Raw genomic sequence first — 25,381 nt, forward strand, 5'->3', positions numbered from 1 at the left:
AATGAACCAGGTTAGCTTTTATTATTTATTATCCAAAGAGGTTTATATACCAATCACCATGATGTGAGATCACCAAAGGAATAATTTTCTTGTTTGATATTTTGAGAATGATGGTCCGTTGCAAAATGCTTCGTCTTTTGATTCATAACTGACTGTACTAGATTTAAATGAGTGACAAAAGTTTATCTGGGCAGCTAAGCTTGAGCTTCCACAGGATTATTTTGCAGACTGCTCCTGGCTAACCAACCCACAGCGATGGTTGTTAAACAAATATTGTATAAGGCAGTATATTGATTTCGAATACAACTAGGTGCAAAACTGGACAAATTTCAAAGAATAAACAAATGAATTGAATGGACAGGAACTTCGTTGTTACGGTTCATGTAAAGAATGGAATAAACGAATTTCTGGAGAAGAAGAAAGAGGACGGAGGCATGGATGTGGGCCGTCATCATGCTAAGCGTCTGATGGTGCAATCCAGTGCCTGCCATTGATGAAACTCTTCACAAGAAATGGATGGGCTGATTCGTAATCCAGCTCTCTAGCCCATGACGCGCCGCGGACGTTTGCTGCTCCAGGCCCCCAGCACTTGTACACTCCGAAAAATGCAGTCCTGCATTTGCAAATCGAAAGTAAAGCGCGTTTCAGTCAGACGCACAAAGCATCAACTGACACAGTACGTCAAAATGGAATGTTGAATAGAATTAGAAAGATGGGGCAGCATTTCTTCTTCTTTAGGAATTTGGAGGTGGGATTTTACTTGTTTTTGTTACTGATGTGGTCCCAGTCATCCCAGCCACCGTGAGCAACCAAGTCGTCAAAGTAAGTGAATGAGTAAACAATTCTCGAGTACTGGCCCATGGCTCGGCCCACATATAGTGGGCCCGTACCCGTTACCCTGCATCGTACAAAAGCAAATCCTGTCTTCTCATCCGGCGATTTTCTATCGTGGGCCGCAATTGACCCGAATCTTGTGGCTATTGAATGCAGCTCACAGTCCTGCCGCCAATCAATCAACAGTCAACTTTTCTTTTCGTGACCAAAAGTAAGAAAAGGCAGAAATTAATATATATATATATATATATATAAATATAAAAGATTCTTTATGAACGCTAGAGTCGCTTGTTTTCATGCAACTATGCCTATAAGGAAAATTTCAATAATTTTCCCACCTGGATCCCACCCGTAAAGTTCTTTAAATGATAAAAATGTATTTTTTCAAATGGATGCCATAATGGGATATGATAATTATAAATTAATTCAAACTTTAAGGGACAAAATTTATATATACTTTACAGTTAATGATGAACGATGATTGCTTAATTTACAAGGGGCACTTTTAACGAGTATTAATTGACTAGTAAAAAGAAAAAATTAGATGGTGACCAAATCTGAGATAATTATGGATTAGTTTTAATTCATGCATGCTAAGCTCGAGGCTAGCGAGTTGTAATCTGCGTTCTCTACATTTCTTCATCTTTCGGCGAATTGGGTGCCACTGTTACTGACACAAAAACACGTTAAAGAAAAGTACTATTTCCTTTTATTTGTTTATTTATTTTTTTTGAACTTCATAGACCATAAAGGCAGAAACACAGAGAAAACAGAAAAAAATGAAACATCCTTTTCACCATTAAAGAGTGGCCATGCTGCTGCTGCAGGGTCGGTTTTATTTTAAAACAAGAAGACAGTGAGTCCTAGATCACGAGTATATATAGAGTATGGAGGATATCGTTAAAAACAAAACTTATAATGTTAAATGTTGAAGAGGATAATGAAATTAGAAAAAAAAAATGGTGCTTACTTTGTACATGGACCGGCCATTCCCGAAAATAAAGTCGATGGAGCCTTCAATGTAACATTCCTTGAAGTAATGCCGCCCTGCGTCGTCACAAAGAGTGTCCTGTGCCCCATAAAATCCACAGCCTGAGAAGTAAGCCTTGTCTCCGGATATCCTAAACGCCGCCGCTTGCCACCCTTGCATTCCTGGTAGTGGTGCTGGCGCTGTGTTCTACGTAAACATTACCATATGTTCTACTTTTAACTTATTGCAATTCAATTTCGCAGAGAAGAAATGTGACATGCCATGCATCGTCGCAGTTAGCTAATACATTTTTATGGAATAATTTACAATACTAACCCCAGTGTGTACTTTCATCTTTGTACAATTATTTAAGTTTGATTTTAGTCATATACCTTGAAGCTAATATTCCTAGCAGAGAAATAATTAGCAAAAACAGTTACAGAAGCTGTCTGGTAAGTGCGCAGCTGCTGGCCATTAGCCCCACGATCACATGCTCGATCATGCCACTCGATCACCGTCCGATCCCTCCCTGCACCTTGAAACGTGATGTACGGTTTCGACACTGGCACCGTCACCTTCTCTCTGCACCGCATCCACCATATCAGAACTCACAACTCATTACGTGCAGTAACACACCACTAATTTTCGTAAGATTTGTTATTAATATTATTATTGGTCTTACATGTAACAACCTGCGCTAATTTGAATAAGCACGTTCATTCTGTTTCTTTCAGGGACGGAATCAACGGCAGCTTGGACCGATTTGAACTCGCCGGACCCATTAACATCAACGGTGATTACACGGTGGCCGACGGGTCCAATCCACATGTGATGGTGCTTAGTAGAATTTGCAGCTTGAGCTGTGGCCGAGATCGTAACCTGAAACAATGCAAGAGACAAGAAAGAAGTAACAATGTACAAGTGAAAGAACGAAAAACAAGTAACAGATGACATTAAATTAAACAGCATTATTTAAAATTGTCAGAGAGAACGTGTGTAATCTGCTTTCGAAGAGGCTCCGAGAAATTTAATTGAATGAGTGCAAGTACAATGGAAGTTGGAAATTTAAGAGAGAAGCATTTATAAGCCGAACGAATTTGATCTCCAGAGTTGAAGTCACTCTTAGTTAATGAATAAATAATATATATAGTTAATAATATAATATTGATTCCTTTCGGGGGAATATCAATGATATTATTTGGGTTCTCATTTGCAACGGTCATTTTTTTTTTTTCCCTCGCTCTTAGGGACAATGCAGTTTGTTTCGGCCATAGGTTTTACAGTAGCTCTTGGCTGCATTGTAAGCACGAGTCTCCATGTGGGGGCACTATCCTTTTGGCCTTGCATTACTTTACTCAGATACTTTCTGAATACTAGAATCTCTCTAATTTTGTCTGTTGGATTAATTAATTAGCTGTCATAGATTCCTACAAGCTACACTAGTTTCCTTTCAGAATGTTATATATGTTTAATGGAATGTTATAATCAAGTGATTAAGAGATCAAAAAATACATACACAAATTCATTGGCTAATTGGACTCGGAATCTACATTGCTATGATTCTCTGTTTGTTCGCTTATGCTCAGTTAAAACACCGTAAACCCTCATGACAGAGTCATTAGATAATAATGAATCAGATCATATATATATATATATATATATATATATATGGATGGCCAATATGCTTAGGGATATCAGGTGATTTCGCTAGTTAACTTCCCTTCATTATTGAATTAATTATATGCAGTAAAAGGTCAGCTTACTGCAGATATTGCCATGTTACTTATATATATGAAAGCCTTTCCAAATGTACGTGATGTATGTTTTTCACGAGCAAGCCTAAAATATTTCGATCTCAACTCAGGTGTGAGCCGAGCCTGGGCGGATATGAAAGGCTCATCATTCCTGGGTACGAGGGTGACCACTGGTTGTTTAAATGTTTTCGATATTGATACGATTAACTCCATCGAAAACGGTCACCTCTAAAACTGTCGAGTATTCAGTGGTGGCGCGTGCACGGCCAACGATGGTCCAGGCATGGCTCAATAGTATTTTTGTATTCTTTGATGTAATCTCGTCTGTTTCAGGTACCCTCAACGGGAGCCCACTTCTTTTGAAAATTCATGTTTTTGAACGTTGGGAACTCTGAGATGAAACCTTTCCCCAATCAGGGCTAGAGACAAAAATCACCCTAACTCGTACACAGATTGAGATTCCTTTTCTTTAATGCCATCGTGAAAGTCATTTATGATGATTGGAGCAGTAATTCGAGCAGTGGGTCCGGGTCTAAAGAGTGAAAAGATACCCTTCGCACGTCATGGTTTGCACTTTGCTATGATTGCTCATTTTTCGGTCCCTCCTGGTTAGTAAAATCAGGACCGTTGTTCGCGGGTAATCTGTTGTGTGATCCAGTGTGGATTCAATTACTATAGAGCCGCGCTTGGTCCCTTAATATCTGGCATTGTTCACCGTACACTTGTTTTTATTTGAGGCTCGGACATCGGTGGGTCAAGTCTCTTGATTTCAGTTTCTAATTTGGACCGACAGTTGGCCCAAACTTAATACACAGTAAAAAGTAAAATTAAAGGCTGAATACTGTTTACCAATTACCACAGATAAATAAATACATCTTCGCGGATAGATACATCTTTCAGGTCCGATTCTTCTAATAAAGAGAATTGAATGTTAAATATTTTTTAGCAATTCATATTTACAATTATAGAGCTAATCGGCTGCGTCATTTCGTATACTTAACCAGCCTTATCTTATTATTGGGAGGGAAACCAAAGAGTCCCACGTAGAGGTGGCAAAAAAGTCCATCCGGACCGGATTCGGCCCGGACCTAGTGTATTCGGTTCGGGTAAAATTCAAACCGAATGTATGAAATAAGCGGATTCAGATATTGATTTTCAATGCCCGGCTGCTTCCGGGCACGGGTCCGGTCACAGCACCAAGAACCCGGACCTATGCCCATTTTTTATAAAGTAAAAAAAAAAAAGGAAAATATAAAAAACAAAAAACATTTTGCTTTGCCCAATTGCCCCAAATCCAACCCTAAATCGCGAGTAAACATAACACACACACACACTGAAATCTCCAAATCTCGGCAGTCGGCACTTCCCTCCGTCTCTCCACCAGCAGCCACCATCTTCTCAACGGCCTTTTTCTTGACGCGATCATCAAGAGCATCTTCGACAGTTTTGAAGGTGCTGAATTTCGAATATTAACCAAACTTCTTGGTCTCGACGGGAAATAGCTCCTCGTACTTCATGTTTTTGGTTGCGTCGATATTGTAAATCTTTCCTGCTTCGTTATTATTATTATTATCATCATCATCAGCAGCAGCAGCAGCAGCAGCAGCATCCGCGATGGACGGTTGAGATTTGTCGTCCTCGATGTTGTTTTTTTTTCTTATGCTTCTGTTTCTTCTTCTTCTTCTTCTCTTTGGATTTGCGAGTTGCAAGAGTTTCATCTTTGAAGGTCAACCTTTTTTATTTCGCTCGCTTGTAAGGATCTGACATTGTTTATGTTTTTGATTGATTGTGCAATTTGCTCTATTCTATGTAATTTTTGAGTTTTTCTTGTGTATACTTTTTGATAGGGATTGAATGAATTTAGATAGCAGATAATAGATTGAAATAATTTTTATTTGTTATTTACTTAAAATTTATAAAATAGATTGAAATAATTAAGATGTTGTAATAATTTATTACATAAATTTTTTTTCTTTTTAATTTAAAATGCGGGTAGAGAAAACCCGGATGAAAAGACCATGCTCGGCCCGCATAGAAAAAATTCGAGCACGGTTCAGGTCCGGGTCCGGGGAGCTATGAGTGTCATGTAGGCCGGTCCAGGGCAGCCCCAAACCCGGACTTTTGTCAACCGTAGTCCCACAACGGAACTCGAACCGATTCTCTAAAATAAATGTTAATTAATTATAATTGTGAAAAAAATTTCTATGGTAGCCGATCCAAATCTAATGGTTCAATTTGATTTGGTTAAAGGCAGGTCTTGTTGGGTATTAGTGTGTTGTAGCTGTTAAAAAAAAGGTGAATAATTATAAAATAAAAATTAATAATATATGTTAAATATGATTTTTAAATAATAATTTTAATAAAAATAAAAATAATTATAAAATTTTCATTATATAAATAATAGATCAAAACAAATTTTACTATATTAAAGTGTTTAATATGTAAACTATAATTATCCAATCTCAATACCAAATATTACAGTAATCAATTTCGTTTTTATAAAATGAGTAATCATCTGTTCAGTTTGACTTCAAAAAACAAACCTATTAAAAAAAATTGAATCCAACAAATGATAAACCAATTAAATCCCGTTCAGTTCAGTTCCAAGAAAACATTGGGAACTTGGGACACAATCTGTTGGCCGTGAAACACATATATATAAATAATTAATGAAGTAATTTTTGTATCATTACAAAGCTATTTTCAGCTGAGAGTGGACAAAAGCGCGACCTCTCATGCTAAATTCAACCGCTGTTAGAACCTCGAAATCCTGGCAAAATTAAACCGGTCTATCAGCCATTGTTCCTCCACCAAAAATTGAGCAAGCTCCAAAATCTGTCTCTAAGACTGTTAACAGAGCCTCATGTCATCCAATTCCAGTGTAGCCATCAATTAAAAATCTACTAAAACGGCTAGTTTCTCAGTACAACTTGTTGAATCCTGAAGGCGGTGAAGATTCTCCCAGTCTTGGAAAAAATATTTCTCTTTCAAGTGAGACTTGAAGACATGACATGACCTTCGTTAACGATACCCAAACAATAGGAGCTGAACAGAATGCATAGAAAAATACTGCTAAAGCTCTTACGACGCCGTTTGAGTACCAGGGATATGCCATGACCAAAAGTGAGCCAAATATCAGCAACCATGGAGCCAAAACAGGAAGAATTGGCAGGAAAAATGAATTGATTGCTATAGTGGAAAGTGCAAAGGAGCCAAGAAAATATAATGGCCAAGCCAGTAGCGGGTGAAGTGTGCTTGGCACAAGAAAGAATGGCATTATGTAGGAAGCAAGAATGGACCAAACTGCTACTAATTTTAGACCTGTTTGTATTATGGAGATGCTCTTGTCTGAGCGGCGATAGCACAGCTTGGGCATGTTTGGCTTTGCCAGACGTGTCACTGCTATCATTCCAAGATAAATCACTGCCTGGATTATCACCATTGTCATCTCTGCACTATACCTGGACAAGTTTGTATACGTTAATGACATGTAACGATCAAAAACACCTTGTGTTACCTTCTACAAATAAATAAATTTGAAGTGCATTCTTAATTTACCCGAGAGTTTGAAGACGATGTTTATGCCATTCAATGCCTAATGGCAAGACAGGCCATGACCACCAGTACCATGGCTTCAACCACGGGGCACCTGGGAATGTAATTACGCTGTTTGGCCCGCAGGGTACACTCCATCTCAGTCTAAGGTCTGGAACCCACATAAATTGGCACATTAATAGCTGGATGAATAATTCACTTCAAGAAAATAATATTTTTCTTTATTATACTTACAGTAATACGAGGCATCCATTTGATAGCCCAAAGGAAGTCTATAATGTCCATCAAGCTTGGTGCCATTGAGGGAAGGATGGAACATTGGCTTATCAAGCAAGTCAGGGAAATAGCTAGCGATAAAGCCCTGGTCTGCACCATCTGGATTTTCTCTCCCAGTTTCTAATTCATGTATCATATCCTTGAACACTGTCTCTGATGGCTGCAATTTCATATACATAAAAGAAAAATTAGAAACAATTCATTGCCTGTCCTTGGACTAATAGATAATAAAGAACTTGGTATGAAATTACCTGCAAGACAAAAAGGCCCGTATGGAAGATGCAAGGATTGATAAAAACTGCACAAAATTGGCCGCATTGGAACAACTCATCTGTTTTCTCAAGAAAGAGGTTATCAGAATCAAGCATGACCACCCTGTCATAATCCACTAGGTTCCATGCATAGAGTTTGTTTAGTGTCAATTTGAATCTCCTGTCAAAATTTGCTTGATCCTTGTATGGATTATTAAGGTTCTCCACTCTCACCACCTTTGCTCCATCTTCCTGTTCCCTATGCACCACATTAATAAAACTTATCATTTCCTAATTCATGTCAACATTTAGAGAACTTGAACGCATCATATGTCAATAGTAAAGCATTTCTAATATCAATTAAATTTATGCAAGTGTTTTTCTTGGATGATAATGATATAAAGGTATTATTAAAAAAAAATATTGGGTGGTTCAAAATATATACTCTCTCATTTGTTGAATTATTATAGTCTATATACTTGACAACTGGAATTCACTAATAACACTCAAGACTTTCTCCAGAGAAAACTTTGAACTTAAAAAGTGTAAATTGTTGTTAAACCAACAGCAGTTTGCATATTATGACAAACAAGTTTATCAGGCAGGTATGAAAGTTCTTGGAAAGTCATTTGAAATTGATTTAAGTGATGGACAGCGGTCGGACATCTCATTTGAAAATTGCCAAATTTTCATATTGTTCCCATGTGCTTTTACCCAGCAACTAGGTATTATATCTACCATTTTCCTTCATAAAGCAGAGCGTTATGGACTGGTCGGTGAATTGACCAACGTAATTAAAGGCACATGACTAGCTGCTTGCTCCAATTTTGCTCCTTGCGACAAAAAAGCCAAAATTTCTCACCTTATGTTTTCAACTTTCTGTTAGGTGTATTATAATTACAAATAGACGAATTTTTAGTTTGAAATGTTGAATGTAACTTGAAATATCTTATGTCAAAGAGAAAGCATTTACTGGCCTAACAAACATTGCACTTCAATTTTAAACTGATTTTCTTTTTCTTTTTTTTTTGGTTTGAAATGTTGAATGAAACCAAAGAGAGCAAAGACGAAAGGCAGGCAATTAGCATTGCCTCTAAAATAAGAATGGCAGTTAGTTAACCATTAAATTGATTGATTGGACACACTTAACATACTAGTAGTAGGCAGGTGCGTGAGGTAGAAAAGTCAATTATATTATTTGACTGAAAATTATCAATAGCTAAAATCAATGAGAAGCAAATTTTCTCAAGAAAATATCAGGGAAAAATATGCAAAAAATGAAATTTATTGAATTCCATTATAGTTTATCTTATGGAAGAACATTTAAGAAATGGTTAAAGAAAAAACAATTCACATTCGTTTATTGTTTCTAAACAATGTTCCCTACTTGTAAATTTTCCCTTTCTTGGCTCATAAGAAGGCAAGAAAAGGAACAGTGGATTACAAGTCACACCCAAAAGCACTTTGGATGCACAGAAAGTAATTTCTTAAAAACAAATTGGAAAAAGAAGGAAGTAGTCTATAAATTGCAATATTTTAGTATATAACAAAGGACTAATGAGTAATGAGTCTAGGGAAAGTCATATTCCATTTTTGAGAACAAGGCTTTACAGGTCTACAGAATTATTTGTAGCTTGGCAAGCGAAGAGACCTTAACAAAATATGCGTTTTGGATGACACGTGTATACTCCATCACTACATGAGGTAGTAGGGTCACAGAAATATGCCCACATTATCTGTTTTTCAAAGTACCGATATTTAAAAGCCAAAAAATTACGAAACAGATCGAGGAAGCCAAACAAACTAAAACGTACAACCCACGATAAAAACAAGGACTTATTCGCTAAATAAAGTAGCTTTTTATATGGAAGGTTCATTCCCCTCACGAATTATGTCATTATTCACCGGTTCGAAATTGATGAAAACTTTACTTTCCTATCGGTGAAAGGGTATCGGCACAAATACCATCTCCGAATCTCCTAAGGCACAACACTAATGAAAGATTATGGGGAGCCACGCGTAATTTAAAAGCATATTTCCATCTGAAAAAGACTTAAGGTATAAAGGATGAAGGATGAAGCCTAAAGGCGAAGTTGCTTTTTTTTTTTTTATATCTTTTTCGTATCTTTTAATTACTTCATTTTCTTGAAAGTTCTCAGCTTCGAACGTGTAAGACCACATAAACAAAATATGGACCAATGAGATAATCTAATTATCTAACTAAAGCGACACCGCCTCCCAATTTATTGTGGGGACGGTAGAAATATACACTATCCCATTATAAAATATTGTAATTTAAACTCCCACGGAGCACGCACATATGGAGTGTGTTATGATTTTTCAAAGATTACAGTACCCATTTGCTCGTTCGTTAATGGAAAAAATGCGGACTCAGTCATCGAGTATTGGTATGATTCTAATTCATTTGACGGGTTAATATTTGAAAATTTTCACAAGTTACTGCGGGGCCCACGGCAAACAAAAGATGAAATTACCTTAAAAAGATCAAAAGCAGACAAAAAAAACGGAAAAAGGAAAAAAACAGTAACAAGGGAGACTTACAGAGCTTGAACCCATCGGAGAGGAACGTCGAGGGAGGCAATGACGACAATATCAGCGTCCACGTGGAGCCGAACAAGCGATCTGATCATGACACGTGTAGCCACGTAAAACTCGTAGTCCCTTGGCGTCCCCATATACATCATGGTGGCGTACGCATTCTTGTGCCGCTGTGGCTGCCGCTGCTGCGCCGTCGTCGTGGCGGCGACAAAGGCATAAAACAAGAACAAAACCCTCAAAAACCAAAACCCAGAAGCGTTTTTAAGCTTCTCTCTATAGGCCATTCCTTATCTCTCCTTCTTTTTCAAGCGGTAAACAATCAGTATAAGAAGAACAAAAAAGCTCCAAATGCGCTTTTTTGTTTATTTGGAAATTCTATAATCTCTCTCTTTGCGCCACTATGAGCTAATTATGTACGGTATATATAGAAATTAGAGACAGTCAGAGATGAATCGTTTTTTTGGAAAGGTAGCTGGGAACGGAACGCTCTTGATAAAGAGTATCTATTCCTCACGAAGAGTCTCTTATACCTTTAATGACCCTGTAATCTTATTTAAAAGCCCACTGACTACTTTAAGATGTTGGCCGTTGATTAAAGAAAATTGGGCTGTTTTAGTGGCTGTAGAAAAACGATATTACATCGCACGGCCAATTTTTTACCGCGTGATTCCAAGGCGAGAAACTTTCTTTTTTTTGAAAAGGTGTCAGAAATAAAAATATCTTTACCAAAAACTGATTAAATTCTTTTTCTACAGACCCATACAGGCCAGGGCATTTGGGGATATGAAGAAGAAACAGAAAGTTTCAAACGATCAAAACTAGTGACATTTTGCCACGTGGCTTGCGTCCAAAAAGTAACCAGTAATTTAAAGAAAAAGAAACCATTTTTATTTTTAAATTGGTATTCAATAGCGCGTTAAGAAGAATCACAAAGCCGGAATTCAGGAACGGGACAATTCCTTGACCCGGTTTTGAGACATGGTTCAACTACAAGTCCACAAGCTAATACAACTTTGCTGTGGATTTCCTTCAGTTGCAGACCTCCAGGCTGAATCATTTCATTGGATTTATCATTTATTTTTTTAGTTCTTCGATAAATAAGATGGTTTATTTATCTAGTTCGATAATGATAAGTTGTACACATAAGAACTCACTATCTTGTCGATGACTGGAGAAGATGGAATTTTTTTTTTTTTTTTAACGAAAATAGCGACTTCCGTTTATCTTTGTTTAAAATAGTAAATTAATACTTATGAAAAAATAATAAATTAATATAGCATGGGCTTTTGTTTGTTTTCTAATATGTAACTCTTACTTTAGATTTTAATTGATATTCAATAATTACTTGATATGTTTGATTATATTGAATATTATAACGTTATTATTTTTAAATGAGTAATGTTATACATCTTAATTTTTTTTATTTAAAAAAATTATATCAAATGATATAATATTTATCAATTAGCTGATGAGATAATACATTTAATTCACTTAGATTTATAAAAAATTATTAGCCACTCAATTAATAACACATCATTTGAGATAAAAAAAATTAAGATGTCTATCGTTACTTTTTTAAAATACTTTAAAGTTTTAGAATTTGATTCTAAGTTTTAAAATAAAATCAATTGTAAATCAGATTTTGAAAATATCTAACTTTAGTGATCCTCGTACTTAAGGAAATAGTGTCGTTCCAAAATTCAAAGAGATATCTATTACGATTTGAAAATGTATGGACTAGTTTGTATTTATTGTAAACTCTAGTAATACTTATGTAATCCAATAAAAATCAAGGGTTATGATATATTTATAAGATTATGATATAAAATCTATATTTCAATTGTAGTGTATGTGTCATTCATTTATTGGTGTATTTAATAAAATTATTTTATAAATAATAATATAAAAAATCATCTATTAGTCTATTACCCATATAACAATGATTGATTGATAATATATTATTTGGATGTAAATTTTATATCATAATTTTATAAATATATCATTTGTTAAAAAAGAAAAAAAAAATAGAACTAAGATTCACTATTAACATGGAATGAAAGTCTCGTTAATGAGTAGTCAAGTAGAAGATATTTTTATCAAGGGCCCCTACGTGTCAAGTGGCGGTCAACCACGGTATCATGTAGCCCATGTGGCGTCTGAATAGACGAGTTACAGTCGAAGGCTTTTTGATGTTTCTTTCTAATTGGCTTTTGATAATGCTAAAGAATTATTTAAACATCGATTACTCAAACTCAGAAATCAGTTCAAAGGAACTAGTAATAAATTAATGTCACCTTACGCATTCAACTATTACTAGTCACTTTTGCTTGCGTGTATCATCTGATCATACTGATTATTGATTAACAACCGTCCAGTCCGAACTCGCTAAGTAAACTGGATAATCATATTTTCACGTCTCTGTCGTGAAAGAAGCAGCATTCACCTGTAACCATTTTTGTATTGATTAACGGCATCTTGCTGTACATTACACATATCCTTTGTACGTACTTGTACTCTCATCATCAATCTATATTATTATAATACAATTAAAAGTTTTTTTTTTTAAATTCTTCCAAAATTGCAAAATTCACGCTAGGATAACAATAAGCAAACGGCGGTTACCTTTATACCTTAAACTTGCACAACTTAAAAAGAAAAATTATCTGGTGTAATTCAGTATATTTGGACTTGACGTGGCAGGGAGGTTGGTTTGGACGCAATGCACTAAAATAAGATTCTACCCACCGCTCAATGCTAGCAATAAGAGTCAACTTGTGCCTAAATTTATACCTTCACCAGTTTGTGCGATGCCAAATGCAGTCCTTCACCAGTATGTGCGATGTCAAATGCTGTGCGATGAGGCAGATGCCTCGGCCTGGGAAAGATGCTGGCGGAAATGTTATTAAATTGTAAATTAAGTTGACATTGTCATTATCGAATAAATTAACATGAATTGTTATCTTTGGCTTAGTACGAAACGGCGTGCTTTTAGCTGTCAATGAATTGCCATTGCCGAGCAGGAAGTAAGCTTTGTAAGTGGGAGTGTTACCTGGGGATAATATGTCCCCACAAACTACAAATTTTTATTTTAATTTATGTTGCCAAATGTGACTACTCCAGCCTAGTATTACTTTTCTTTTTAATAGGGAAGTATAATTTTCATTTTGTTAAATGCTTGTTCAGTATTTATATTTTAATTTAAGTGCTTGTTTAGTTTATATATCTTTTAAAGAATTTCAAAATACTCCTATAATTAAAAATGTTATATTTTTACCTTTATTTTTTTTCCTTTTATAATTATACCCTTCCAAAACTATTCTTGACATTAATTAATTTATATATAAAAAATGTTAATTAGTAGATTAATCAATAAATATTAGTATGAAAGAACTAGTACTTTTTATACATTATATCACAATCTTACTAGTAATTATTTTATAAAAAAAATTAATTTATCAAATTAATCTTAAAAATAAATAATTATATATAAAAGTTTTTGTAAATTTTTATATTACTTTTAGGATTAATTTGACAAATTATCAGTTTTTTTCTTTTCATTGATATCCCCAAGAATATTGTTGCAATAGTATTATTGTAAAAAGAAAAAAAAAGTTAGGATAGAGTATAACATACTTAGGGTGCGTTTGGGATTGAGGTGTTGTAGCTTTTAAGCTACAGTTGCTGTGAAAAAAAAAACTGTAATTATGAAACAAAAGTTAATAAAATATAGTAAATATAAATTTTAAATAATAATTTTGATAAAATTATTAAAGATATAATAAATTTTATATTATACAAGTGAAAAATCATATCAACATATCTTAAAAACTACAGCAGCTAGTGTTTACCAAACACTTTAGTGCTGTAGCTTTTAAGCTACAACTGCCCAACCTCAATCCCAAACACACCCTTAATAGTAGAGGTATATTGAAGTATTTTTTTAAAATATAGAAACTAAACGAGTACTTAACTCAAAATATAGAGATTAAACGAATATTTACCTTTTCATTCATTCAAGCGAATATATTTACGTAATTTTTTTTCTTTCAAAACATAATAATAGGGGTTACGGTTATCTTTCTGTGAATCATAAAATTGATCTAAGGGATTACGATAAATTAAAGAAAATAAAAATAAAACGCATGTATGGAATATACGTGCAATGATAAAATATGTTATTGACCGGATGGGGACGGTGGGGTGCCTCTTCAGACAACCCAGAGGAGGACTCAGCATTCAAATTTGAAATTTGTTTCCAAGCTCAATGCGTGCAATTGTACGTAGTTGAAGTTTGTAGTCAGCAGTGGTTGTATGGTAGGTTAGGCCACGAGTATACGAGTGGTTCAATTCTAATGCGTCTAATTGACCAAGACCACTTTTTTGTGTTGGCTAATTCTATCCCCAGTCAGTGGAGTCTGGACAGACTAGTGGCACCCTCTTCTAACTTGATGGTACTCGTTAGTCGTTACAACTTTCACGTGGGTACCCTATCAAAAAAAAAAAAAAAACACTTTCACGTGGGTACACTGCTGGAGGTGAGGTTTTTTTTTGGTTTTGGGGAGGGATTCAATGCGGCAAGAAATATCTTGGGAATTTTCGGCGAGTGCACTCCTGTTTAGTTGATCATTGCCACATCATTCGCAGAGAAATTGGAATTGTCAATGGGAGGTTCAAATGTTAATTTTGGTGTTTGGTAAATTTTAAAAATTTATTTTGGGCTTTGATAAGAATATTTTATCTTACAGTAAATTTTAAAAAGTAGTAAAAGAGTAATTTTTTTTAACATTAAAATTACGGTATCAATACCGTGATAAATATAAATTTTAGTAAATTACACATAAGACTAATAAATAGAAAATAAAATAAAGAATATAATATAAAAGTGATAAATTAGTGTTAATTTACTTGTTTTACCTTTCGTTTATAAGTTTTGTTTACCAATAATATATCAATTTACTATTCATATGTCAAAATCTAAAAATCTATATAGTAGTTCTAATGTTATACCTTGAACCGCTCGACCATCTCTCCTACACAATGATTATGATCGAGATATGTGAATAGTAGGTTGTTCATATTCGATTGGTAGATGAGTACGTACAATCAAATTCATTCTAATTAGAAAAATAAAAAATCTTTCAACAAACAAAAAAAATAAATTCCTTTGAGTTTTGGGAAAAAGGATAGCCCCTGATTTTTCAATTTTGGGTACTCATTTGATCTTATTAGATATAGGTGATTTTCTTCTAGTATTCAAAGCTCTTTATTTTGTGGCGTGAAGGCATAATTTGTTATTTAATTTCATAAAAATTAAAATCACCTACTTATTTTAACGAGGTGATGGGGCACTAGCCATCTTTAATTTTCTATTATTTGACTATTTCTACCAATTTCAGTTTCCACTTCTCAAGGTTTGTTTCTTATGTTCAAAAAAAATAAGTATAAAATAAAATATAAATTTTGTAAATGAATATTTCATTTAAACAATTTTATATTTAATTATGGCATTGATGCTGTGGTTTTCAATCACAGATTCACAGCATCATAGAAATTTTCTTTTTGTTTTTTAAATCTAATTTTCAAAATCATTTTATCCTTTAATAAAATTCTATGTGTATATATATGTGTGTGTATCCTTACATTTATTACATTCTATATAAATTTGTTCTTATTTAATAATGGAATATTAAATATTTCTTTTATCAATTAGTTGTTAGACAACAAAATAAAAGAAATCAAATTAACAAAGTAAAAACATACACACACACTTACTCTGTGTAATTTTTTGATCATATAATAAATGATACTAAAAAGAAAGTTATATGTATTTTAATAATTTACATTTTCACAATTAATTATTTCTATAATATAACTAATAATAATTACTTTGAAAGGTATGACAATAGCAAAGTGACCCTTACTATTACATGATTATTCCAGACGTTTATATAATAAAAACTTACAAAACAAGAGACTACATATTGAGAGTATCAGCGAATTTCTCGTAAACTTAACAAGAATCGTGACATTTATTCCCCAACTCACTTGATTTTATCTTATACTAAGTTGGGCATGTCTCACCGTCTATGCTTTTGCCCTACAAGAAACATTTTCTATGTACGTTGTTGCTGAAATTTGTAAAGATGCCTTAGACTACAATAAATTAGAAATTGAGATTTTGTTTCTTTCCCTAAATAAAATTCTCCCAATGCCAGGAATACGAATATGCGAGAATAAAACATTAATTTATTTTTTTTTTGTCTTAACCACGAGGTATCCTGGAGAGGGCCCAACTATGGGAGGCACCTTTAAACCCGTACCACAATCCAGACCAGAAGTCCCCACGAGATATCCAATAAAACATCAATTTGGAAAGGCAAGTGCGAGATAATCAAGTTGTTAAAGTTATTTGTCTTAAAACCGACTTCTTCGAATATTCCTGAATTATGGAATACGAAATAATTCACCTTGCAAAAACAAATAATTTATTGGATAAATTTTCATGAATTAATACTGAAACTTTTCTCGGAGGAATGAATGAGCAATGGAAACTTTTACTCTCGTGTAAATATTTATTTGTAAATGGAAAAAAAAAAAATCTCAGCTATATTGGGTGCAAGTGCAACCGTGCAAACTTTCAAGCTAAAACTCTCCAAAAGTTTCTAGTTGTAATATCAGAAAATTTTCCCACGCCTCTATGCGACTTACAAGGAAAATTTCTCTAGTGAAGAGAAAATTTTGAGTTGGTTAAGCTAAAGAAGTGTCTTAGGCATGGTGGTAATATATTGTACTTAAGTCCGATCTTATACCTACATTTATACGGTAATGTATTGTTAATCATTCTCAATCGTAATAATACATGTTATTAATTTCAATAAAAATAAAATAAAAATGGAGTGACTGCAACAAGCCATCAACAACTGGTTCTTGCCTTTTGGCGTTTTCTTGTGCATGTGTAATAACCTTTTTTTTTCAACGTCTGATAACTCCCAAGTCCTTAATTCGGTGGGAGAAGAAATAACAAGTTTATCTTTGGCAAGTAGATATGGTCGGCTAAATATTTTTGCTATGAATCTTTTAATAGAGTCAATGGTCTCAAAAGTATACGCGGTGCTCATTGCCGTACACTCAATTTCTATTCTCGCAAGTCGCAACCACCAAGTCAAAGTGATAGATTAGACACGTGGAGAAGCAAGTTGCTGTGGCTTCATTAAATATATCCCAAAAAGCTTTTCATAATATCTTTCTGATTTTTCATTACGTCCTAAGTTATGAATTATGTTTTTTTTTGTTTAAGTAATACTGGATTTCTTAATAGATATTCAAATAATTTCTTCTCAAGTGTTATATGACATGTGTCTATCAGTTGATTAATGTTGTAATTTTTAAAATTATTTGTTATTCTATCTCGCTGTCTATTTGAGATTGTAAAGAAAATTTAAAAATTGTGACAACACTTGAGACATGTGAAACGCTAGAGAAAGGTAAGATGTATGGACGGATTTGAGAAAGAACCGCATAATATGACAAATGTGTACTAGCGTTGTACGAGAATTGCAGACCAAATGGGCCCTTATTTTATTTTTTATATTTTTTTCTCTCAAGCATTGGGCTTTTATCCTGTCAAGTCCAACACTTTGAATTCCCTATTTACCTCGGCAAGACGAAGTTAATTAAAAATATATATATATATTATTTTTTTATTATACCGAAAATTTTTAAAATTTTAAAATAATTTTTTATTACATAATTTCTATCTCCATAATTTTAAAATATAATATACTTTTAAAAATTATTTTCTAATTAATTTTAAATACAAATATAAGTTATAAAATAGTGTAAATGCAAATTTTATTAAAATAATATTTTATTAAAATTTTAAATATTTTTTTTTTCAAAATAAAAAAAAATTATTTGACAAAAAAAATTATTTTTAGTTAATTAAATAATTTTAATTGAAGGAGATTTTATAAAAAATTAAAAAGAGATGTCAAAACTCAAAAGAACTATTCCTCTGGAAGGTGCGTGCGATGCATAAAAAGTCCAATAATTTGAATTTCCTCCACAGAACAGGCTCCCCACATGTTTTGGCCTTTTGGGCTGCAGCTCCGCTGTGACTAATAATTAAGGCAACGACAATAATAGCTTTGGGCCTCTTAGCCCCTAGGTCGAGGCAAAATCAAATCATGAACGAAACACTTAAATAATGTTATGAGAAATTATCAATCATATATTTTTAAATTATTTTATTATAAAATAATATTATAATACTTTTAAATTTTATTATTCATTCATTATAAATTTATATTCTTTATTGCTCATCCACCAAATCGTTAGTTTTTGTTAGAAAGTGATGACATCACGAGGGTAATTTAGACACTTAACATACTAAATAAAAAATAAAAGAGAAATTATCAGACATCGACCTTAAGTTTATTGTGTTATAAAGAATACTACAAATATTTGAATTTATTCAATTTTCACCTTAAGTTTGTAATTTATATTAACCAACCATCAAAATGTTAACTGTCGTTTATAATTAAATTAATGACGTCAAAAGAATAATTTATACATTTAACATGCTAAATATAAAATAAAATAATAGTTTAAAATATAAAAATATTTTATCTTCACAAATTTGCATAATCAAAATAAGTCCACAAATTATCCTAAACCTTAACTCATAAACACCCAATCAATCCATTCCTTAAATTCGACTTTATAGTTCAATAAAGATAAATGTTATTTTATTAATTATGGTGCTAAAAGAAAAGGGCCTTTGAATTCAGTCACAAAATGGTAATTTTACTTAAGTATTGTAAACTATTACAATGATGGTAAGGTTTTGGTGGACAATTGATAGAAATTATAAAATAAACTCAAATTTTTGTAATTGTTTTTTATACTAGTTTAAACTAGGGTATATGGTTGATAATTTTCCAACTTCATTTTATGTTCAATTAAGTTTCAAGGTAAAATTATTAATTTACAATAATTTTGTTAATTTTCTAATGGAAACTAACGATTTGGTGGCAGAATAATGTGAGTGACTGAATGACACAATTGAAAGTGTTTTAGCATTCTTATTAACACGAAAATCTAAGAGTATGTCACTGAAAATTTCCATAATTTTAATTTGACCTGTTCATTTTACCGGATTGTGCATAGTTTTTCCTTTGAAGGCATATATTCTTGACTCTTCGGATGGAATTACTGCATGGAACTTTTCAATAGGCATTTGAAATTTTCTTTTCTTTTATTTTTTATTTTTTGGGAGAGGGGATTCATTTTTACTCTTTTAATTGTAAAGATTTCCAGTTACTTGGTTCTAATAAACACAAGACTGAATATTGATCCAGGCCTGCAGTATTGATTTACTTCATGAGCAGGTGCACACACTTGACGCTACTCCTATGCTAACATTTTCAGTAAACTTTAATTTCAGTGGCTAGTTGATTTCTCTGTAAGCTTTGTCCATGTCTGACTGATTATAATTCAGCCAAAAAAAAAAAAAAGCAAAATCGTATCCACTTAGAAGTACAATAATTGAGTTCGATCTGAGTACTTGTAGCTAGCTAGCTCGATGGTGAATGACCAGAAATTAAATGACTTAAAAGATCCTGACCTGAAAGTGAACGGGCACACACGGCACGACAGGAAACGAGTGGATAGATAGTTTTAAAGCGATATCAGAGTGAGAGTATGGAAATCATGTTCATCGGATTGTGTGGGCGTTAGCGTTACCCTCTCGCAAACAAGCCGAAGTGCTCGTTGCCATCTGCTGCCAAGACTATGATTACTGCTAGCAGGTGGCCCTGAATCAAAAGCAATCTGACCCAGTTGAAATACAAAGAGCCTGGATGCATATACCAAGTCAATGTAGGCTTGGCGCACAAGCCTGAAGCTGAAGCAGAATTTCAGCACTAACGGGCATACCAAGCCGGCGAGTATTGCTGGACATATGCTGTGAGACGTCGCTGCTGATGACAACAGTTTGAGCTTCGCCAGCGCCACCATGTGCAGCCCCATTTAGTAGTTAGACCTTTTTAATTATGAATCAGCAGGAGATTTCGGACGAAATTTACTTTCTGGTTTTAGCGATTTACAGAAGCAGATCGATTATGCTCATTTTTGTGTCCAAGTGATCAGTGTACTAAAATATCATCAGAATATCTATAGAATTAGGGTTTTGAGGCTGTTTTTAACTTTTGCACATATACATTAATATCCCAATCATCTTATCCATATTAATTTGACAAAAATGACCCACGTGATGACAAGAGTATTTTATGTGTCGCTCGGGATGTAGGGTTAAATGATTAAGAGTATATGTGTGTGTGTTATATATATAAGTAAAATTTTGATTTCGTATAAATTGGACAGATGGCATATCATCAGAAACTTTTCTCACGAGACGGTTCCTTTTGGGAGGAAAACAAAAAAAGGAAATAAAAAACAATATGCGGAAAGTCATTCTTTACCGCCGCCGCAAGGTTATAAAGGTAATTAAAAGCAATGTTTAACGCTGTCTTGTAACTTAGCTTGGATGAGACCATTTTACTTTCTTTGAACATTGAATCCAACTTTTGCAAGTGTAGTAGGTTTATACATTTACAAGTGACCCGAGTCGAGAGTAAATAGAAACTGCGTGACGTGGTACAGGATAATTGGTTTATCTGCTACTCAATCAGGTTAAAGAAAACAATGGCAATCTGTGGGGTGGGGTCGAGTGGAAACTGCTGGGAAGTTTCGTACTCTTTGTTATTTGCAAAGGGTTATCTCTCTATTTTTTGCTGTTTGACAATGACCAAACCGAAGACAATACTAATGGTGGCGATTTCAATAACTATAATGATAATGATAATGGGGTCCAGCTATGGTGACACAGTTGTATGGTATTACAACTGAATCCAGTTTTTGTATTTAATTCTGATGATAACTGTGGGCTAAATTTAATGGTTGGATTCAGCTGTGGTACCATACAACTGTGGTACCACAGCTTTGCCCATGATAATGATAGTCACCACACCACACACATCGTGATTCCTGATCTGGGATCCAATGGCCCATTTCTGTTTATGTCACTAAAGCACTTATCAACATCAATGGGCGCATATTTTTCATTTATGATGTGGCCCATACATATGGCACTTGCTACTTCAGAAATTAATCAAGACTTTCCTTAATAATTTTATTGTAGTACAGTTTGAAAATCGACCCTTATTAGAGGGAAATTTATTCTACTCCAAATGCGATGAGACAAGTAGACTCCTACTAGGAGAGGAGTTGAGTCCCAATAATACCATGCACACAAAAAAATAATTATATATCTTGAAGTCAAGAACGGTTATTAGTCGGATTAGCACTTAATCCATCCAATCTACGTATAGTGGGGGATAAGCCAGTTTGGTTTTGCAGATTTGCTCCATTTTCAATTTTTTTTTAATAAATTATATATCTCCAATTATATAACATTCTTATGTGTGGGAAATAAATACGAGAAATTCACAAACATAAAACTTGTTCATGAAAACAATAATTGCAAAAATTCACCAATTTAGTTTCACTCTTAAAGACTAAATAGATATCCCATTGGCATTTAGCAAATATCCAAATAACAAAATGTAAGGATTGCAACAATCTCTACAGGGACAGGGACCCTTGGGGATTTTTCTTATTCGGGGAGGGTATGAAAATAATTTTATACCAAATTTCTTATTCAGAGAAGGGACGAGGATGAGGTGGAATCTTCATCCTCTCTCCTTTTCCCCCATTTCCTTATATTAATTTTTAATTTTGATTTTATTTATAGAATTATTAATAAACGAATCATGAAATTTAAATTATAAAATATTAAATATTAGTATAAATAACAAATATCAAAATATTTTATACAAATCTGTTATAAAAATTTCGAGCCTACTTAACTAGTTATAATCCTGAATTACTATTCGAGCAAACCTTATTCTAAAGGCCTTGGCCCAAAATAATTTAAAATTATGAGTAATATTGCTCATATTATTTTTATTATTTTAGATTTGAAACATGAAGTTATCTCTCAATTTGTCACATTCCTTGAGGAAGAATAGGAGGAGCATGAGGTATAAGAGTAAATGTTTTTATTAAAATATTAATTTCAATATTTATACCCATTTCATTTATTTCATTATTGATATAAAAATAATTTCTTTTTATTATAGGATTATAAAAATTGACGAAGATAATTATTCTGATGATTAGTATTTTGTAATGTGATTTTTGTAATTGATTAATATTAGTGTAAGATATGTTGTCAAACCTTGCTTTTGTTTAAATTTTTATTTTAATATGACTAAATCAAGTTCAAAAATTAAAAATATATCAGTTATTCGAGGATTAAGGATCCCCTCTTATTATTCGAGGAGGGGACGATGATTCTCTCAAGCAATTCTGATGGGGACGGGGAGGGGATCTAGATATATGGAGAATATCAGTGATGGGTGCCGAGATGTCAGTCCCCTCCCCTTCCTATTGCCATCCTTAACAAAATGTCAAAAAGAAGAAAGGCGAAAATATTAGCATTTTCTTTCTAGTGAGTGCTTTAGAGGTCTCGGTGCGACAATGGTTTTGTGTTCATGCTATTATATATATATATTTTTTAATTTTGCCAACCCTAGTCGAATGGTTAATTTTATTTTTAATTTTGTGTTCGGTAAGTAATTAAACATGAGTAATAATACAAGTACAACCATGAATAATTTTACCAGGCTACCTTCAGCATCAAGCAAATCTAGGGCTGGCAATAGGCACCGCCCACAGCGGGTTTGCCATTACCAAACCCACCCGCAACCCGCAGCGAATTTTAATTTTTTAAGAAAACTCATCCGCTGCAAGTTTTGACAATTACCAAATCTACAATGGTATCCAGTGGAATTTTTTTTTTACGTGTTTGTACATTTAAAATCACAAATGTTCAATATATAAATTTACAATAATAACATACTCAATTTTAAATTTAACCAATGTAAATGAAAATTTTAAATTTCAACATTAAACCAACACAAATTCTCAAATTTAAGTGTAAAATACACAAATCCATTAAAAAAAAATCAAAAACTAGTATTTAAAAATAACAATTACATTTCATATTATCATTCAACACAAATTCCAAGAAAAGATTTTCATTTTATTCACCACCATTAGCACCCATCCAACATGATGCCTACAATAATGATTAAGATTAATATTTTCCAAAGAATAATACTTTTCAAATATTAATATGAAGAAAAAAATTATAATAATGAAATAATTCATACATTAAGTTAAAGAAAAATAGTTCATAAAATTTTATAATAAGTATATAATAATCCATGAATTAAGTTAAATAAATTTAGTGTCTTACCTCATCAACAATATATTCATTTTCAGAGAATTTGTTATTTCCTACTTTATTAGAAGATTCTGCATTTACAAGTAACAAGTATATCAAGAAAAAAGATAGATGATTATAAGTTTGTAATGTATAATAGATATTATATTATATTGAAGTAAAAATGCATTTTCATATCATTAAATTCAGTACATAACTTTGAGCACACATTAAAGCCTTCAACGTCTTTGGATGAAGTCTACTACGATGTTATTTTCATATCATTAAATTCAGCACATAACTAATTTTGAGCACACATTAAAGCCTTCGACGTCTTTGGATGAAGTCTACTACAATGTTATCTGACACTTTACATAATTGCATTATTTTCTTTGTATATTTTTTAGATTTAAAATTTTTTCATTAAAATTAAATTAAAAATATTTAAATAAACCTTGAGGGTTTGGCGAATATCAGTACAAGTATCTGACAGTTATTAAGATAATACCAAATCCACCCGCATCCAAGTGTGGGTTTTAATTTATAATATTAAATTTACCCACAACCCGCAAAATTATCTGCAACGGACAGATTTTTACAGGCAGATTTGAACGAATTTACGAATTTAGGGGCACAATTGTCATCCCAACCGCAAATCCCTATCAATAATAGGCAAGAACAGTGGGGTAGGGAATAAAATAATTTAGTTGATAGCTTCTAATTTTTCTTCGACTCCCTACGGGTTTTTTTATAAAAATATTATGTATTTGTTAAAACTGACGCGATACATTACAATTAGTTAAATTAAAAACACGATGTTTCTATAATTGAATCTTATTATTTATATTTTTAATCAACAAATCATATCATGCAGCATCTTTTCGTGGAGAAATTGTGACTCTCTAACAATCTTCAGTAAAGCTAAAACTATTTTTCCCGATTTTCATCGGCTAGACCGTGAACCACTCACAGCCCAAACTGAATCAATCTCTTCGGTTTAAAACTATTTGCCCAATGGGCCGTGTAGGTTACAACTTCTTGGGCCAAAATAAACCTTTAATATCCTCTCGTACCGAATCATCTCTTCTATTTAATTTTTCATTCCAATATGAAGTAGATTTTAGACGCCATCCTCACTGATACATGCCACTTTGTTTCAGTCTTTCATCAGAATAATTTTTAGACGCCATCGTCGCCGGCACATTTTTACTATTTAATGGAAATATAACTTTTAAATAATAATAATTTTGGTAAAAATAATAAATTTATTATGAATTTTTTTCATACGAATGTAGAGTGAAATCAATTTAATAAGAAGTGTTTTTAGTGCTGCTGCCCAGCTACAATACTACATACATTGACACTCAGAATGAAAAGGACTTTTTTTAACTTTCGAAAATGTCATAGATCATTCGATCTCAATGAATACACAAAGCTTGCTCCTCATCGTGTCATTTAGAAGTATAAATCGAGAAAAAAAAATATTTTTTTTTAACCAAAAAAAAAAAGAAGCGAAGAAAAAAGACCATGAAAATTAGTGATGAACGAGCACTCAGTATGAGTAGGAGGTTTTGTATTCGTCATGTAATTTTATCAGACGATTTAGAATTTATCATCATCATGCACGCACCACCAACGAAAATAAAATAGACAGTTATTAAAATTAAAAATAAAAAGAAGCAATGAAACCATCAGAAACATTGGATCAATGCATCAGTATCGACACGAAGTGTCTCAGACGACCGTCGTGAGAAATTTGAATCCAATCTCATCACCTGATTTCGAACGTGTAATCTTCAATCCAAGACACGAAAATTCAACATACGAGTTATCT

The 25,381-nt window shown here is 33.1% G+C and overlaps 2 protein-coding genes, 2 non-coding genes and 1 pseudogene across 4 annotated transcripts; all 5 read right to left on the reverse strand.

Moving 5' to 3' along the window:
* Positions 1 to 140: 140 nt before the first annotated feature.
* LOC18047309 (probable pectinesterase 68) lies at positions 141 to 2,934 on the reverse strand. The gene is made up of 5 exons (XM_006440251.2): positions 2,487 to 2,934; positions 2,197 to 2,386; positions 1,805 to 2,011; positions 761 to 999; positions 141 to 613 (listed from the first exon to the last, which is right to left on the reverse strand). Exons 1-5 carry the CDS (start codon positions 2,771 to 2,773, stop codon positions 457 to 459), a joined length of 1,080 nt encoding a protein of 359 aa, XP_006440314.1. The 5' UTR covers positions 2,774 to 2,934; the 3' UTR covers positions 141 to 456.
* Positions 2,935 to 4,543: 1,609 nt separating this feature from the next.
* Positions 4,544 to 5,443, reverse strand: LOC112100253 (annotated as a pseudogene).
* Positions 5,444 to 6,123: 680 nt separating this feature from the next.
* On the reverse strand, positions 6,124 to 10,889 carry LOC18047311 (putative glucuronosyltransferase PGSIP8). The gene is made up of 5 exons (XM_006440254.2): positions 10,203 to 10,889; positions 7,641 to 7,899; positions 7,348 to 7,549; positions 7,117 to 7,264; positions 6,124 to 7,019 (listed from the first exon to the last, which is right to left on the reverse strand). The coding sequence occupies exons 1-5, from the start codon at positions 10,481 to 10,483 to the stop codon at positions 6,479 to 6,481; spliced, it is 1,431 nt and encodes a 476-aa protein (XP_006440317.1). The 5' UTR covers positions 10,484 to 10,889; the 3' UTR covers positions 6,124 to 6,478.
* A 14,015-nt stretch (positions 10,890 to 24,904) lies between these two features.
* LOC112100590 lies at positions 24,905 to 25,003 on the reverse strand. Its single transcript, XR_002906958.1, has one exon. It is a non-coding gene; the product is annotated as a small nucleolar RNA Z162 (small nucleolar RNA).
* A 230-nt stretch (positions 25,004 to 25,233) lies between these two features.
* Positions 25,234 to 25,329, reverse strand: LOC112100589. Its single transcript, XR_002906957.1, has one exon. It is a non-coding gene; the product is annotated as a small nucleolar RNA Z161/Z228 (small nucleolar RNA).
* Positions 25,330 to 25,381: the final 52 nt, after the last annotated feature.

This window comes from Citrus clementina, unplaced genomic scaffold (genome assembly GCF_000493195.1).
Source record: "Citrus clementina cultivar Clemenules unplaced genomic scaffold, Citrus_clementina_v1.0 scaffold_3, whole genome shotgun sequence".
Classification (NCBI taxonomy): Eukaryota; Viridiplantae; Streptophyta; class Magnoliopsida; order Sapindales; family Rutaceae; genus Citrus; species Citrus x clementina.

Coding starts and splice junctions, on each gene's coding strand:
- LOC18047309 (XM_006440251.2), bottom strand. CDS start 2,773: ATGCTGTTTAATTTAATGTCATCTGTTACTTGTTTTTCGTTCTTTCAC. Junction 2,387..2,486: donor ATTAGCGCAGGTTGTTACAT/GTAAGACCAATA, acceptor GATGCGGTGCAG/AGAGAAGGTGACGGTGCCAG. Junction 614..760: donor CACATCAGTAACAAAAACAA/GTAAAATCCCAC, acceptor TTGCAAATGCAG/GACTGCATTTTTCGGAGTGT.
- LOC18047311 (XM_006440254.2), bottom strand. CDS start 10,483: ATGGCCTATAGAGAGAAGCTTAAAAACGCTTCTGGGTTTTGGTTTTTG. Junction 7,550..7,640: donor CGGGCCTTTTTGTCTTGCAG/GTAATTTCATAC, acceptor ATGAAATTGCAG/CCATCAGAGACAGTGTTCAA. Junction 7,265..7,347: donor AATGGATGCCTCGTATTACT/GTAAGTATAATA, acceptor TGTGGGTTCCAG/ACCTTAGACTGAGATGGAGT.